This window comes from Ascidia mentula, chromosome 6, assembly GCF_947561715.1.
Source record: "Ascidia mentula chromosome 6, kaAscMent1.1, whole genome shotgun sequence".
NCBI lineage: Eukaryota > Metazoa > Chordata > Ascidiacea > Phlebobranchia > Ascidiidae > Ascidia > Ascidia mentula.
The window spans coordinates 4,703,253-4,718,928 of NC_138571.1; the positions used below are offsets into that span (position 1 = coordinate 4,703,253).

The 15,676-nt window shown below is 36.9% G+C and overlaps 2 protein-coding genes across 2 annotated transcripts; both read right to left on the bottom strand.

Moving 5' to 3' along the window:
- Positions 1-480: 480 nt before the first annotated feature.
- LOC145905750 (isocitrate dehydrogenase [NADP] cytoplasmic-like) lies at positions 481-5,050 on the bottom strand. Its single transcript, XM_082993032.1, has 9 exons — positions 4,917-5,050; positions 4,445-4,621; positions 4,145-4,259; positions 3,895-3,997; positions 3,629-3,806; positions 2,812-2,963; positions 2,313-2,453; positions 1,765-1,927; positions 481-1,469 (listed from the first exon to the last, which is right to left on the bottom strand). Exons 1-9 carry the CDS (start codon positions 5,033-5,035, stop codon positions 1,373-1,375), a joined length of 1,245 nt encoding a protein of 414 aa, XP_082849158.1. The 5' UTR covers positions 5,036-5,050; the 3' UTR covers positions 481-1,372.
- A 932-nt stretch (positions 5,051-5,982) lies between these two features.
- Positions 5,983-7,217, bottom strand: LOC145905752 (uncharacterized). Its single transcript, XM_082993034.1, has one exon. It carries the CDS (start codon positions 7,177-7,179, stop codon positions 5,992-5,994), a length of 1,188 nt encoding a protein of 395 aa, XP_082849160.1. The 5' UTR covers positions 7,180-7,217; the 3' UTR covers positions 5,983-5,991.
- Positions 7,218-15,676: the final 8,459 nt, after the last annotated feature.

Consider the following 15,676-nt stretch of genomic DNA (forward strand, 5'->3'; position numbering starts at 1 on the left):
TACAGAGTGCAATTCGGCACGAGTGCGTTGTGCATAACCAATGCTGTGGTTAATCGGGTTCCTCCAAATAAGCACAAGTCAGCTGGAAAATGTTGGCGAGTTTCGGCTACAACCTTGAATTCTGTCTCAAAGTAGCTGAACGAAATTCTAAATCGTGGACAAAATAAAAACCAAGTTCAGGGACCCCTTAAAAAACACATTTTTGTCGCTAAAATAACACCTAACCCATATGAACAGAAGCAGCTATGCATGAACTTTAAATTCTACTTTATTTTAATTGATGAACAGATATAGCTGAAAATGTCATAAAGGCACAATATGATTCAGCCTGCCAGGGAATTCTATTTGAGTACAGAACTGATGACGTCGGCAAGGCAAAATTAACATTTGATATTTTACAAAAAAGACCGGCGCTTATCGTCAGTCAGAGTTTCTGAGTAATTTTGGATAGATCTAGTGGAATTGTATCATATTTCACAGTTTGTATTGCTGTTTTTTTCAGATAATTTTATTGTGCATAGCCACACACCACATATAGTGCACATTACTCTTTAAACTGGTGATATTACTTCCATTACAAATTCGCAGAGCACACAAATCCGACTCCCGTACAACATAAAGTAACGATCAACAGAAAATTAAACTAAGTTTCAAATACAACTAGTTGTCATGACAACCGAAACAAATTCGATTTAACTTGAAAACAGTTAAACAATGTTTAAAGCAGAATAAGAAATTTTCCCACAAGTTTCGACAAACATAAAAACATGTTACTTTTCTAAACAAGTTTGCATAATAAGTTACCACAAAAATATTTGATGGAGTTAACAACAAAGTTAGTACATGCATATATAGCTGTCTGTGATAAATGTGAAACAATTTTAAACCAACAAACAAACCGATTGCACTCATTTTAATACTTTAAATTGATATTATATTAAGGAAAAACCATATGTAAGACTAATTACAAGTAAAAGTGCAAGAACCAAATATATACTTTTTTTTGTAAGGAAATGCACACAATGATTTGATATTTTGAAAATCTTAATTCTGATAATCAGTCAGATTAGAGAGCTGAACGTTTCTGTCATAATGAAGAAAAGTACTGCAAAACGTATTATTTTTGTTGGAAGACTGTGTTGCATCATGGTAAAGCACACCTCAAGCTATACAACGAAAGTAAATGTAACGAAATCCACTGGGAAGTTGCTATGCCGACAATAAGGTAAGTTAATTAAGTAATAAGATTAATATTTTGCATCGTATTGAGAAAATTATCAAAAACATAAAGCACAGGAATTTAGGGAGATAATTTGGCAAAATTTCCTAGAGCAGCCGTGGGTATCTATCTAATCGCTGTGGTTACAAATATTCACAGTTGTGATTGATTTTGTTGAAGTTTCGCAGCGAGATTCTCAGCCAACTTGTCCATGAACTCATGTGTATTCAGGTAATCTGACCTTGTCACACTGAAAGTAAAAATGTTTCAAAAATATGCCTAAACATAAAAAAAACATGCCATTAACAAGCAAACGGGTAATGCTGTTTTTAGTATGCTGTTGACTTGTTCGATGTTTTTTATTAGGACTCAAGAGACTTAGTGGTAACTATGCAGTCGCAACTGATGGGTAACAAACTAGTTGCGACCGCACAACCTGCCTAAAGTCAATGGTACCTCCAGGCTCTGCATCAGAAAAAGCATGACAGGTGCACTGAAAAAACTTAAAATACTAAAGCTTACTAAAAACATAACATGTCATTTACTTAGGCATTCCTTTGACGCAAATTGCCAAGTCTTTGGTCATGTGACCTGCTTCAATAGTCTCAGTGCAGACTTCTTCCAGTGCTTTAGAGAAATCTGCCAAGGGTTTGTTGTTGTCAAGTTTTGCGCGATGGCCCAAACCTCTACTCCAGGCAAATATCGATGCTGGAACAAAGGCAAAAATAGTTGGATGAAATGTGTAGAACAAGACATATGTACACTGAAGCATCGTAAGCATTATAAAGAAGTTAATTTTTTGCAAAATAGAAACTTAATTTGGTGTTACCAGAATAAGTGTCTAATGTATATTAAGTTAAAAATAGGATTAGAAGTTAATAATTTAAAACATTGCTGAGAATTTATTTAGTAACTATAGATACGGCATCGATCGACAGCCTACCAGGGTGGCTTTGTTCACCGATACGGTGTAGACATGTAGTTTATTGTTTTTTTATCAATAATTTGAAACATCATATAATTAAGGTCGCTGGTAGAATGACAATGCTCAGTAGAGGGATAGATCCTGGCAAAATTAAGGATACGGTCTTACCAATAGGATTAGTTGATGTTTCTAATCCCTTCTGGTGTTGCCTGTAGTGTCGAGTGACCGTCCCATGAGCAGCTTCGGCTTCGACAGTTTTTCCATCAGGACAAACCAGAACGCTGGTCATCATGCCCAGTGAACCATAACCTGACAATATAGATGTTTTAGTAACGCTGGTGGTTACCCAGAAAATTCTCAACTGACTGATGGAACACATGATGAAAAATAAACAACACTGCAGACAGGGTGTGTGCACATGGCTTTTTTTGCACATATAATAAACAATACATTTGGCAAATAATGGTTAGAGAATGGAATATTGAGGTATTCTTCAAGAAAAATTGTTTATCATGTCATTAAGACAATAAGAATTTTATTCACTATTAATTACAGTTTCCTTTATTTTATAACTCATTAAACTATGATTTGATTGGTGGAATGGGAATGTGAATTAACCTATGTGACCAGTTCGTTAAAACACTTATAAAAGTATGTCATGTTCCACCTTGAGCAACTGAATCTGACTGAACATCACCATCATAGTTCTTGCAAGCCCACACGAAACCTCCTTCTGACTTAAGTGCGTATGCGACCATGTCATCAATCAGTCGATGTTCGTACCATATGCCCGCTGCTTCATACTCGCTCTTGTATGTGCTGGAAAAAAAGATAACAATATTAAATAACCAGTACAGAATTTTCAATTTTTTTCTGATGGTATTGGTTATTGCTGGAATGTGCATCAAAGGGAAACTGTACATAAAGTACAAGCTAAATTCTCTTGATTGGCACTCTTTTGTAAAAGACTGACTTTTGTAATGTAAAAAGTACATTTGCCTTCGTGATTTTCCCTCGCTTCGTCAGGTGTAAATGTACATAAAGTGTACAAATAAATCCGCCTATCATTGTGTCAGTAAAAGTCATTGAAATCTCTACTTTATTAATAATAATATTACTTAAGTTTGTTTAAGGAAAAGAATATTTGCATCTCAAGTATCTCCCAATCCTACATTCATAAAAAATGGTTTCTGTCTAAAATGGAAATTTCTTTTGAAAAAATTTTGCTGTGTCACCATTTAATGTTGTCAAAGCATAAAGTTGCCAGTCAAGGTTGTTATTCAAAGATGGAAAATTACAACCAGACCTTTGGCCTAATGTTGTGGAAAAGGGTACAAAGTCCACAGACACACAGAGGAAGTTGTCCATGGTTTGTTTAACATGACGGAGTGGTTAAACACAGAATGAATGGAATTTATACAGGCAGAAGGAAATGGAGAAGGCAGTTTTGCTTTTTACTTCCACACACAACAAAGATGAAATACCTTTCATAAATTTCTTGAAATATGTCTTTAAATCGTCCGTCATATTTCTTTAATATGGTGTTTTTGGTGCTGAGGTAAAGAGGCCATTTCTTCTGCAGTGCAAACTTCATGCATGAATGAGCAAAGTCTCGGATGGAACTGTCAGTGTTGTACATCGCCATGGAAACCCCTCCTCCATCTAAATATTAAAGTTTGGACAAAACAACTTTCAGCTATATTTAACAAACTGTTTATAATTATGGTTGAAGTATATATTGCACACTTACCTTTAAAAGTGAAAACAGGATATTCCGTTACTTCTCCGCTGGAGGAAGTGTATTTGATGGTTACTTGCCCAGGACCAGGTACAACAAAGTCTGTCGCCTTATACTGCAAAAAGAACAATTATCTTCATTACCAACTTCTTGACCGAAAATAAGAAAAATAATTGACCCTGTAGTAGAAACAAAAATAATAATGCAAAAATACAAGATTATTGCAGTGGGAGTATGACAACATATACATCAGTCTTGATACCTGATCAGCATGGGCATGTCTTCCTATTACAATAGACTTTTTCCATGTGGTTACCAATCGCGGGATATTTTTACAGATGATGGCTTCCCGGAAAACTGTCCCACCCAGAATATTTCTGTGGAAGTAATTATATATTGTTTCTTCTCGTAATTGAGTAGTGTCATATTCCTACATTGCCGAAAAGGAAACCTTTTGCTAAGGAAACAGTTTGTTCACAGAAAAACAGTAAAATGGTAACCTAAGTTAAAATTGGTCTACATACCAGCTAGTTTAAACCTAGAAAATATTAAGGATAAAAACCTTATAGTGCCATTTGGAGATTTCCACATCTTCTTCAACTTAAATTCTTCCACGCGCTTCTCATCTGGAGTGATTGTTGCACATTTTATACCAACGCTGTATTTCTTGACAGCTTCTGCCGCTTCCACAGTCACTTTATCCTCTGTTTCATCTCTGTACTCCACTGAGAGATCGAAACTATCAGAAAACAACACAAATAGAAAGAAAAGTCCAAATTTGACAGACAAGGTTTTCTTTTTATTTATATTCAATACAGTAACAGCATTACACATAAAAATGTTATTATGTTTTGGACAACAAAAGAATTATCAATATTTTTACCCAATTCTGACATAAAGAATCATGGTTAAAAACAATGAAATCCTTTATTTTATAACGTTTAACAGATGAATATTAATAAACAACCTTCTTTTCAATATGCAAGCATTTTAGGTTAGTCTTTATTTATGTTTAAAACAAGAAAAACACTTACCATTTAATGTCCAGATCAACATATGGAAAAATCAACTTCTCTTTAATCATTTCCCAAATAATTCTGGTCATTTCGTCTCCTTTCATTTCCACAACTGTTCCACCATTGATTTTTCCCATATTGTCAGTTTTTTGTTGATCACAAAATATGTTTCTACTGTTTGTCTAAAGTGGAATTGCATCAATCAACAACCAAACACAACTCAAATGTTAACTGGATGCGTTGAGCATGAAAATGTTACATGTCACTGTGACTTGACAATACAGCACTACAAGACAAATCATTTCAGCTGTCACCAATCTTGGACATTAAACCAACCATAGAAACATCAAAAGTGCATGTAAGATGATAATTGATTTTGTTTGTCATTACTTTGTCCAATTATGTGGCTTACATTGAGTTTAGACACCTCACAGCACACCAATGCATCTTTTTCAAGAATTGCTACAGTGAGAAATTAGGTTTATACACAAGTTATTCCAACAAACCAAAAACAATTGCTTACATTAACCAAAGCAGAATTTACTATAAGACAGCTTTCTGGCAAAAATAGTTGTAAGTTTCAACATTTTTTGTCGGTCGATCTGTCTCATAGTAATAAACAATGCCTGGCAACAGCAGCAATGAATTATTTAAAGCAAAAGTTTTACCCATAAAAGCTAACACATAAATTGTTTCAGGATACTATTAGTATTTCCTCAAATGAAATAATATTACTTGGTCACATCTGGTCACCAGGTTTTATGTGAAGTTGGCAACTGCTTAAAAAAACATTGTGGGAAAGGAGAGACTTAGGAAAAAGGCTATCACACTGGTTGATGAAAAAGGTTTATATACACTATGTAACCTACAATGTGGCTCCCATACTTTGTGCAGACAAAGTTGTGTGACAGAACAATGTTACACTGTGAATTGTGACAAATGTTCAGCCTAACATTTCAGAGGCACAAAATACATTTAACACACAAATATATTTTGACAAGACTGTTATTCTTTCGACAATAAACTTGAAAGTTTCATACAACACTTTCCATGGGAAATATCCTGCCATGCACATACAAAACTCAACACACCATTAAAGGTTGGTTTCTTCATGCTCAATTTTTATAACTTGTTCAGATTTCACAATTTCTGTTGCCAATGTGTCAGAATTGATTCCAATTTGGTGTTCACCTGACCCCTCATTTTCTTCATCGTTGGTTGCCGAGACAACTTCCGTGGTATTTTCACCAACATTTTCTATTTCGTCGGACAATTCTTGGGGGCTGAACTCACCTTGGACAATAACATATTCACTTGAATCATCCTGCACAACTTCACCTTCCAAAACGCCGGGATGAAACTTCATCATGTGTCGTTTAAGATCACTTGGGCCAATGAAGCCCTTGGAACAAAGCTTGCATCTGTGTTTGTAATCTTTGGTATGCTGAGTGATAACATGCTGGCGGAGGTTACCAATATGGGTGAAGGCTGAAATGCAAAATTCACATTTAAACGGTTTCTCTCCGGTGTGAAGTCTTTGATGTGTAATGAGATGTCCCTGCTGTACGAATGACTTTTCACACACTGTACATTTGTACGGTCGTTCACCAGTGTGTGTCCTCATGTGAATTGTTAGATTGCTTGAATGCCCGAATGAGGCGCTACACACTTTACACTGGAACGGCTTATTCTGGTCATGCTTCATAGAAATGTGACAAGCCAAAGTGCTGGCAGCCTTAAATCGACTGCTGCATAGATGGCAGGGAAATGGTTTTGCTGTGGAATGCGACCTCATGTGTTGCTTAACCCCAGACTTTTGGTTAAATCTCTTGCCACAGATTCCACACTTAAAAGGTTTGTCATTGGAATGTATGCGAAGATGTTGTTCCACTGAAAGCCGTGCCTTAGCATTGTACTTGCAGAACGGACATCGAAAACCAGTCTCCGTAATTACAAGTGGATGGTGGGTCTGTATATGACCCATAAATTCATCTGTACTATTGCAATAGTGTCTGCATAGAGTACATCTCACTGAATCGTCATCTTCATGAGATGTAACTGTTGTGTACTGCAGATGCTGGTTGGTCCTTCCATGTCTTCCTGCATTCAAGTAGTTGTCCTCGTCGACGAACACCTCCATGTCACACATCTCGTCATCGTCCAGTTCGTACAAGTCACTGTCCTCATTGACATCAATTACAATGGTAGTTGATTCCTGGTTAAGAAATAAATCATCCGGAATTTCTGTGTCAACAGAGTTTGATTCTGTTTGTGAAGTCATCTTTCTCTTTTCAGTCACCAGAAGGACTTCTGTTGCTAGTCTTACAACAAAAATATACATTTAGATCAAGTTAAAGAAATTTAAAATGAAATAGTAAGCTTACTTTAAACAGCATTGCATTTCATAACATAATATGCCAAGTAACGGTAAGCAAAAAATTAGCAGGGACTTTTTTGTTGAAAGATGATGCAAAAAAATGGTTTTACAATTTCTTGAACATTTTATTTGTGTTTGCATAAGTTGCGATTGTTCATTGCTTTGCTTGCAGCACAATCGGTGATTAAATTGCTTAGCACCATTTTAAACTTCGCAACGAGTTAAATTTTTATGGAAAACCTAGTAGAAATATTATAAAATCCGATCGGAATAGTCATGTCCATGCAATCCAAAGCATTCTAAACAGGTCTTATTATGACAAACTCTTTTATGTTCAGTTACTACATATTTAAAAAATATGATTCACAAAAAAAGAAATTATGTAATTTAAGTTACGCAATCCAAGATTTCGTAACCGATGACCTCAAAAAGAGCGGATTTTTACACTTTGTCACGCACCAGTGCGCACGGGATTTGAACATTTCGCTAAGTGGCGCTGCAAACAAACATTAATTGTGCAACCATAGAATACTGTTAAAAAGAAAATTTAATTTCACAGAAAAGCTTATGTGCCATTTTGTTCAATTAATTTTAGTTTTTAAAAAGGTGTTAGACAACCAAATTATTTTTTAAAAGGAAGAAAATATTTGCTGCTCTACTTTCACATTTTGTTCGAATACATTGATCTGCCTTTGCCATAGTTTTACCAGAGACTACTAAGCACTGAGAAGCCGGTTGATCAGCCGAATCCAAGGACGACAGAACTTTTGTTTATGCCATACAAGCAGAACGTGCAAACCCGAGGGCAGCCGACGCCCACTGTCGGACAAAAAGTGGTACTGTGACACAATAACAGTGTTTTGTTGTATAATCAGCTAATTTGTTCATTTTTTCTCGTTGGTCTTTGCCAGCCTCAAAATTCAATTAACCTACTTCTATCTTTTGCACCGCATTATGTTGTATTTATTAACAGTTCGACATTTTCCTTCTCAATTTTTGATGTATCATTTATGCCATGTTTCTTTAACGCCACTTTTTCTTCACATCATTATTTCACATGCTTGGTACAATGTTTTCTTTTATGTCAGTTTTTATTTTACTTTCGAACGCACTAATCTCCGCATTTTGATTTTTTTATATCGCAGCGCCAGCTCCTTTTCCGCCTCTCTCTCACGTGACGACAACGGACCAATGACCGGCTCCAAAATACCGTCTTTCTTGGTTTGATTAAAAGCGGAATTGGACATAAACCGGACCGAGACGGAATTGTGGCGTGGGGGAGAGGGGGACTTACGAGCTGTTTGTAAACCATTGGCACGGCCAATAAGCACTTGTTTGAACGTATGCCAAAATAGTATGTTTCGTTAACGAATGGTTTAGCGTGACAATTTTGCGTATATTTCCTCTGCGCACAACAGTTTTGAATTTTGATAATGTGCATGAAGTTGGTAGCGGGAGCGGGACGGCCCCTTTTCGAACTCCTTCGTAATACTTGTCAAATTGTTATGTCATAAGGTCGGCATGGAAGCAAGAATTTTTTTGTTGCATAAGGTGGTTGAGTTACATGCACCTGACTTGGTGAGTTCTATCGTGCGGTTGTGACACTTCTGGTGTAACAGTGAAAATTATAGTTTGACCTATACACCAATCTCTAGGATAAGTTGCGTAATAGGTGATTTGTGCGATTGCGAAACCAGCTAGCGATGACGTAACCTGGCAAAAATTTTCGATATTCGCGCCTTTTTTGTTATTTATTTGTGGGGTTTTCATTTATTTGTGACTGATAGATGTGTTTGCAGGAACGAGTCAAAAACTCATTAATGACATCATTGACCGGCGTAATAAGATACAACGTGTCACCACTTTATTGGCAGTCAAGGAGCGCCGCGCACGAAGTCATGGTTATTGAAATATTTAGAAGGATATTAGTGTCATGTCGTTGAAGAGGAAGACACTGCCGAAGCTTACACAGCCTTCCTGAGCTATTGTTTTGCAACAATCACGGTACATAGGAAAGTCCTGTGATTACATTTGTGTGCGGTTGATTTACCGAGTAGTCGAAAGGTAATTTTACATCCAGAGGATACCAAGGTACTGTTTGATCTCATATAAAAAAAGGTACAAATACAAGTTTTTCTGACAGAACTTGGCGTAAACACGGGTTAGTTATATCGCTAAGGCATGTCATTATAATAAATCAGGCAATTCAAATTTTTACTCTGCAGCCATGTTTACGTTATAAAAACCAACGTGGAAGTATCTGTACAATCAGACTGATATTTATTTGCGCCACAATGGTTGGCGTTGACATAACGATGTTTTATTTTTTCCAGGATGTTGTTTTGAGAAAGCCACTAGTTTAAGAAATGTCGGTAATAAATGTAAGATGTTAAACACAAGTCCGCATAGTTTTCACATTATTGTGTAACAATGCTTGTCCATGTTTATTTGCTGGCGATATATTTAGAGCAGTGCGAAGGGAAACCTACATGCAGTAACAAGGGTGCTTATATATAAAGACTGCTGGGCATCCTAAATAGTAACGGTAACAATGCACATTCATCTGTTAATGTTTCTGTGCGGAATTAAGAAATACTTACAGAGTTACAATATTTTTCTATTACTTAGATTGTTTGGCTAAAATATTTTTTTTTTCAACTTTAGCGTAGGCTAATTTTATGTGGATAAACAAATGTCACAAAGTTGACTTGACAGGTATTTCTTGAAACTGCTACTTGCCAAATTTACATTTGAAAAAATCGTTAGTCGATCAGAGGGAGGATTTAAGACGAATCAGTGAGAGTTGTGTTGATATCAGACTCAAAATGGGAGCAAGGTTTCCAAACAATTCGGTATCTTTCCATGGTAAATAAGAGCAATATTTTTTGTAGGAAAATACATTAGAGAACCAATTGACCCATCGGGTTTTTACCGCTGAACCAAATTTTTAGCGATTTTTATAACAAGCTGATACTTTAAATGTTTTCGCAATAATTACCAACACTTCGCCTCGCGAGCACAACGCGACTAACAATGATGTAATATTTCTATTGTCGTACAATGTCGTGTCAGGTTTGGGGCTAGGGTTTTGATTAGGATTAGTCTACTCTAGAGTTAACAAAACGCCTGCCACTTGGCAGAGTTATACAGACACATATAAAATTGCAAAATATAAACTTGTTGTGTTTGTCAAGTATTGGTTGAAGATGGTTGTTGCTGGAATCATGCCCTTCTTTATCACACTCACATCAGCACAGGATTATAGTTTAAAATGTATGTATTTTGTTATTACTTGATTTTTTTTTTAGCTACCCGGCAGATTGGCCTTGACGAATAATTCCGATGATCAGCGCTCTTAATGCTGATAAAAGATAAAAGATTTAGGTTAAAGGTAATTCACAGCTATTTGCTGCAGTCCGGGTCTCTCCAACAGTCAAACAAATATTTTTGATTGCACATTTACTATAAACGCGAATAGTAAAATGGACACTGATAAAACCACAAGACTATCGAGTCCGCAGCCCATGTGAAGGTGGTTCTCGCTCTGCCATAGAATTGCAGCCTGTCTCGCTATGCGGAGGAGACTTTCCATTTTCCTGTGACTAAAACAGCAAATTTTGGCAGCAATTAACGGGTATTACAAGGGGAACAGGTATAAGAATATTCCACTTATGTGAGGGACACAAGCACAATACAAGCATAGCTTGCTGTCTATCTATTGTAAGCGTTGTTCTTTAGTTTTATCTTCATCGTGCTTACGCATCATAAAGACCATCGTATAAGATGAAATATGATGAAGTTGGAACATAATGCTGATGGAGACGGATATGAACTTATCGTGTCGCTGGATGATTGTTCACTTGTAAATATGATGTTATGATGTTGGAAACATTCCATGCAACCAACTCATGGAATACAAACTATCGGCAGAAGAAAATAAATTATGACACCATCAGAAATTCACCCAAAACAGGAAAAAAAAAAACCCTCTCACACGCCTGCTACATAAACATTGCCCTGTGTGTGTTTTGTGCGGTATCAGCTACGTCATGGATACGTAAGTTTAATGAAAAACAAATGTTGTAACCATACTTGATAAGGTTGTTATATAATGGCTTTAAACCCGCGTACAATTTTTGAACGGTACATCCTGTACACCCTGCACGATATGTCAAAATGTTTAAGCGAAATAAGAAACAATAATATGTTTTAAATGAATTGTAGACAGGGCTAAGGTTGTGGTTTTACTTCAAAATCGACATGTAAAGTAAGAGAGTGCTCTATTCAAACTTTCTTATGCGCTGTGCTGATGGCGGCCCATTTTTCAAATACCGAGAACCTGTATTAACTTATGAGGAAATGTCAATCGTATAATTCTAGGAAATCAGTTACCGTTACATAAACACACGATCCGGTATGAAAATACAAGAAACAAACGTTCCCGAAAAATTGTTTTGGTAATGTGGATTTTATGCCAAACTAATAAAACATATTAAATGGTCTCGTACCATCATTTGACTGAATGAGTTCTGGTAATGGTAAATGTACCAGAGTTTGTGTAGCACTCAAATAGGGTATCAAGCAAAGGTAACATGAATTGTAACAAAGTACTAAATTGAATCGCTCCTTGGTTATGCGCAACTTGCGAACGCCATGCGTTTACATTTTGGTCAACTCAGGGAGTGCTGTTGATGCTTTTTCCTTTTTTCCTCAATTAAGACTGAGCCAAAAGTCTAGGGTTCCTGTGGATACAAAGAATTTGTAATACACCTTAAAGCAAGCTTTTGATTTGATTTTTCTATATAACTGAGCATTGATCCAATATTATGATTTTTGTGGGCTGCATGTACCGCAACTGTTTTGATCTATACGGTTTAATCAAGCTGCACTGATAAGACCTTATATTGGTGGAAACAGTTGCCATCTTTAGGCAGTCCACAAAATTGACTGTATTTCTCATCACCAAGCAAACTGTTGCAATTTAACACAGTACATTCCGTACAAAAATCTGCCCTTTGGGCGATTCTGTTGGTCATCACGACCACGTGATCACCAGGTTTCCGATACATCTTTTCTTTTATCGCACCGGGATTTGAACCCAGGATATCCTGGCCACGAATCCCAATCAGGTTTTATTCATGGGGTCGGGACTTGACCAATGCTGCCAATCACCATCTTGTTGCAACCCATTACCTCTAAATGCAATCGGATGCCATTCTTCGTCAGAGTTTGATTCTCCGCACCGTGGACCCCTGATTCGATAATGTGGTTGTTCGCATGACCTAGGAATTATACTATTGTGTTCATTGTTTATGCGTGGCTTTTTGGGAAGCAAAATATAAATGATATAATTATACGAGAAAGAGAACTCCCCTTATTATAATATGACTTTCCTTTAATTCAAGTCATGCCGTGTTTTTTTCTCCAACTTGTTTGCTTTCGACGCATTTGCAAATATTAAACTTTTCACAACAATCTTAATTCTGCAAGAACGGTTTGTTTAAAAGTTTACATTTTTTAGTCTCCGCAGACTAACCTGTTATTTGCCTACATTTTATTTTTCTTTATAAAACTGCATTTTCTATGTTTAATTATTACGCGACTCTCTCAGAAATTCGAATCGACGCACCAGGGCACCGCGATGCACAGTTTGCATGAGAATTTCAGCCACGATAGAACAGGTTTTGGAAAGATTCGAAGACGCAACAAGCACGCACTGCAAGAAAATAACGCCGTCCTCACGTGTCAGGCGAAAAGTTGAAAACCCGCTTCAGGGCATGTACGGTCGTTTTGTATAAAAGACAGTCACAATAAAATGTTTAAGAAAATTATAAATATTTTTGTGACAAATATAATGTTTCTGTTGCTGCCAGGCATATTGTAATTTAATAGTCTGTTCTTCTGGCACAAGAACTTTAGGTATAGCGTGACTGCCCAAATGTTTAACAAACTTACCTGTCGTGGACAAAGTGCAAGGTATAGCGTGACTACTCTAACGTTTAACAAACTTACCTATCGTGGACAAAGTGCAAGGTTTAGCGTGACTACCCTATTAATGTTTAACAAAGTTACATAGTGCAAGGTTTACCGTGATTACCCTCACAATTTAAGTTAGCTATCGTGGTCACAGTGCAAGGTATGGTGTGCCAGGACGTCGATTTTGTATTGCGTGAGGAACATGTTGAGAAAAATTGTCGTGCGTGTCGAAAAGCAAAAATGTCGTATCTGGTAACTAAAGCATGAGAACGACCAGGCTTATTGTACTTACATAAGTTCAGAATACACGTTTAAATCACGACAAAACAATTAAAAACCTTGCATGTTGTGGGCTGTTACCGCATGTCTCTTTGAAGGTCCGATTGAACGAAAAATGGTACTTGTTTCGTAACAATGCAACATGTTTGGAAACAATGGCTAGTTTTAAACATAACGCGCTTATTCGCTGAACGTTAAAGAAAGTGTTGGCTGGTTTTTGCAAGAACGGACTAATAAATTATAATGTTTCTGTTGCTGCCAGGCATATTGTAATTTAATAGTCTGTTCTTCTGGCACAATAAAAGCGAACCTTAAAAACGTAAGGGCGGTGCTTTATAATAACTTCCTGTAACTGTTGTTTTCCCGCCCTTTTGAAAACACGTGATTTCACAAGCGGTGTTGGCGTTATTTTTTCGTGTTGGTACGTTTTCTTGGTGTTGGTTATGTGCTGTACCATTACCCTGAGGAAGCCTTGTTGGATAACAGGCGAAACGTCGGTTAATAAAGTTTTTTATTGTGCCATAAGAACAGACTATTAAATAATTTGTATTAACCCTTCCTTGTAAATATAAACAATCCCTGATTGCCTCAATAGTCACATGTTTAGGCAACTGATTTTGTCCAGACCACTGATCTTGGACGCTTACCTATGTTGTCCGTAACGTTACAGCCCTGCATGCCTGTCTTTAGAACGACATGTTTGTAGGGTTTAATTGTTTGTGCTTTTAAACTTTATCTGTTGAGAGCTAACTAACTTTTATTTGGTTTCTATTTAAATGATTAAGACGTAATAATATATGTGTATTTGGAACTTTGGTTGAACCACTAGCCGCGGGCTAGTAGGGACCTGGGTCACCCCACAGTTGGTACGTTTAGTTTTTACTTGTGTTGTAAACTTGTGAAGTGCTTTGACCTTAATTTGAGTCTTGTATATTTAAAATGTAAATGATTAACACAGATACAATTTGTTAACTGTGGTAGGAGGCAGCATATCTTCGTTCTACATTGTTTCGATACTTATACTGTGACGTAACAATCTGCTTTAGGCTATATGAATGTTGTGGTTTACAAAAAAACCTCTACGCTCAATATAGCCTATTTGCTACATCCCAACGCGAGCATTTAAACCAGGAGTGGGTTGTCTTGGTGGATAATTGGGTGGGCGCGTTTTATCTTGTGGGACGAACGGCGCAGGAACAGGCTGCGCACAAGTGGTCGTAACAGATGGCTTTCACACAAAAAACAAGAATGTGACAAGTGCGACACTTATAAGAAAGGCGGAATTGCATGGAAATTACTTTAGGGCTCTGCACACCAGACGTGGTTGACGGTTGCGGCTGGCGATGACGCGATGCGTAGCGGTCGCGGATTTTTCCCGCGCTTTTGGAAGCGGCAAGGTGATTTATTACCTGCAGTGCAAATCATTTCAATATCTAAAACACCTTCAGCGTCTTTGTGCCGTAGAAACGTTAATGGGAAACTTCATTTGGATTTATTACATGACAAATAACTTAACTTTATTTTGAATATCTACAGATCGTTTATTGACGACTTATATATTACTTGGTTCGCATTTACTGTTAGGACAGCAAATGACTACGTTAGTGACGCTGATCTACAATATTTCGTAAAAAAAACGTTTTCACAAAGTCCAAAAATTAATTACCACAAATCCATTAATTAACTTCTGATATCTTATAACCAAACACTCCATATACAAATAAACATAATCAAAACCACCTTAAATTTATCATAACAAGCCGAATATCCTACAAGCTATCGATCATTGCGGCTGACGGAAAAGTTAAATCAGATTAACTCCGCCTTCAACCACTTCAAGCTAGAAAATGACGCCGTCACGGCATGATGCCGTCTGGTATGAATGCTTTGACGCTTGCCGCGTTTAGAAAACCGCGATGCCAGCCGCTAACCGCGACTGGTGTGAAACCTGCTGCGAATTGTATTCAATAATAGACTGCGTGACATTTTGAAATGATTATAATGATTATCGTACCAAGCAAGCGAATTCGTACTTAGAAATACTGTCAATGCTATCAATATTTCTTAAAAGATCAACATTTTTCGGGTGCGAATTTGTAGCAGGGTTAAGTTCGTCGCCGGTTCACAAAAATTTTGAACTACTTTA